The sequence below is a fragment of the Stomoxys calcitrans genome, chromosome 1 (assembly GCF_963082655.1).
Source record: "Stomoxys calcitrans chromosome 1, idStoCalc2.1, whole genome shotgun sequence".
Classification (NCBI taxonomy): domain Eukaryota; kingdom Metazoa; phylum Arthropoda; class Insecta; order Diptera; family Muscidae; genus Stomoxys; species Stomoxys calcitrans.
In genome coordinates this window covers 254,790,479-254,791,897 of record NC_081552.1, presented here as the reverse complement: position 1 = coordinate 254,791,897, position 1,419 = coordinate 254,790,479, and the positions used below count along the sequence as shown (strand labels likewise).

The window sequence follows — 1,419 nt, the reverse complement described above, 5'->3', positions numbered from 1 at the left end:
AAGAATTGTTGTCTACATATCATACATTGTCATATTATGTAAGGGTATCACCCTACTAAACACGGTTAGGATCTTGGTAGAATGGTAGGTATTCAAGGGACACTTGGAGTAACACGGATTAAAAAAGAAAGATTGTGTTAAAAATTTAGTTTGTCCAACATTTCTTACAGCTTCTAAAGTCTTCGTAAGGAAGAACTGTAATTAACTTACGTAGGGTGTACAAAACATTCACACACACACACACCCTTCTTAAGTAGTTATTGATTAGAGGGGTTTTTCCATTTTTTGCATGACAAAGACTTTGAAACTTTTAGAAATAAGAACAAAATAAAAAATCGTTAAGCTAGACGAAATTAAAATTTACTTAAGCTAATATAATGATGATGATCATCGTCATCATCATGATCATCATAACGATGACAAATATCTTCATCAGCATCTTTGAAAGCGCCATTATCAATTTTAGCTATCTTGATGATTAGCTATCTTTACCAATAGCTTCTGAAAGTTGTCCGTTGAAATCAGTTGTTTTTTGCACAAGCTACAGAACATACGCATCTGCGCTAGAAGTCGTCGAATTATTGAGTTATGAAATCTCTAACAGTGAGTGAGTCTGGATGGACCGGTACTGGAATGGGTGAAATCATTTAAAGCTTCATTTGAAAATAATTTCAGCTAATATTTGTTGTGGCAGTGGCCACCATTTACATCCTTGTCCAAAGCGCATTGGGGGCTGCAGTTACCAATGAGAAAGGAGAAACACAGCTACATTTTGAGTAGGTCAACACTATCGAGATGAAGTTTGCAATTTTTTTTTTTGAATTCCTTCAACAACTATTTGCAGTTTCCGTCAAGATAATGGTTATCAACGAGTGGAAAATATAAAATACAACAAGACTAGTACATCGCCCTCAGCGGACGAGGGCAAAGTCAAGGAGGCAAGCAAAGAAGACCCTGTGGAATTCCGTGGAGGTTACAGCTACATCTCAGCCGATGGTTACGAGTACACTGTTAAATATAAGGCCAACAAGAATGGCTTCCAGCCCTATGTTACAGCTCATAAATTGAAAGATGCTCCAAAATAGATAATTCCCCCCATTACCATAAGTCTTGTGTTTTGGTTGTAGTGATTCAACAACATCTTCAGCTTCAGTTTGGAACAGGTTAAATGTGTTTGTATTGAGCAAAGCCAAATTAAAAAGTGAACCAACAGAAAATTCTTCTAGCCTAATTTGTTGTTGCAATTTTTGCATATCATAACTGTTTTGTTTTGAAAGACCGGGCACACCATTTCCATAGCGATTAATAGGTTTAATTTTGGTTAAATAATTTATTCGAAAAATATCAACGGCCGTGCTAAATAAAATTTTGTTTAAATTTTAAAACAAGTAAAAAGGCGTTAAATTCGGCCATGCCGAA

General features: G+C 35.7%; 1 protein-coding gene across 1 annotated transcript; it reads left to right on the top strand.

Annotated features, from left to right (window-relative positions):
* The first annotated feature begins 526 nt into the window (after positions 1–526).
* Positions 527–1,101, top strand: LOC106089025 (endocuticle structural glycoprotein SgAbd-5). Its single transcript, XM_059360771.1, has 3 exons — positions 527–603; positions 676–776; positions 845–1,101. The coding sequence occupies exons 1-3, from the start codon at positions 589–591 to the stop codon at positions 1,083–1,085; spliced, it is 357 nt and encodes a 118-aa protein (XP_059216754.1). The 5' UTR covers positions 527–588; the 3' UTR covers positions 1,086–1,101.
* The last annotated feature ends 318 nt before the right edge of the window (positions 1,102–1,419 follow it).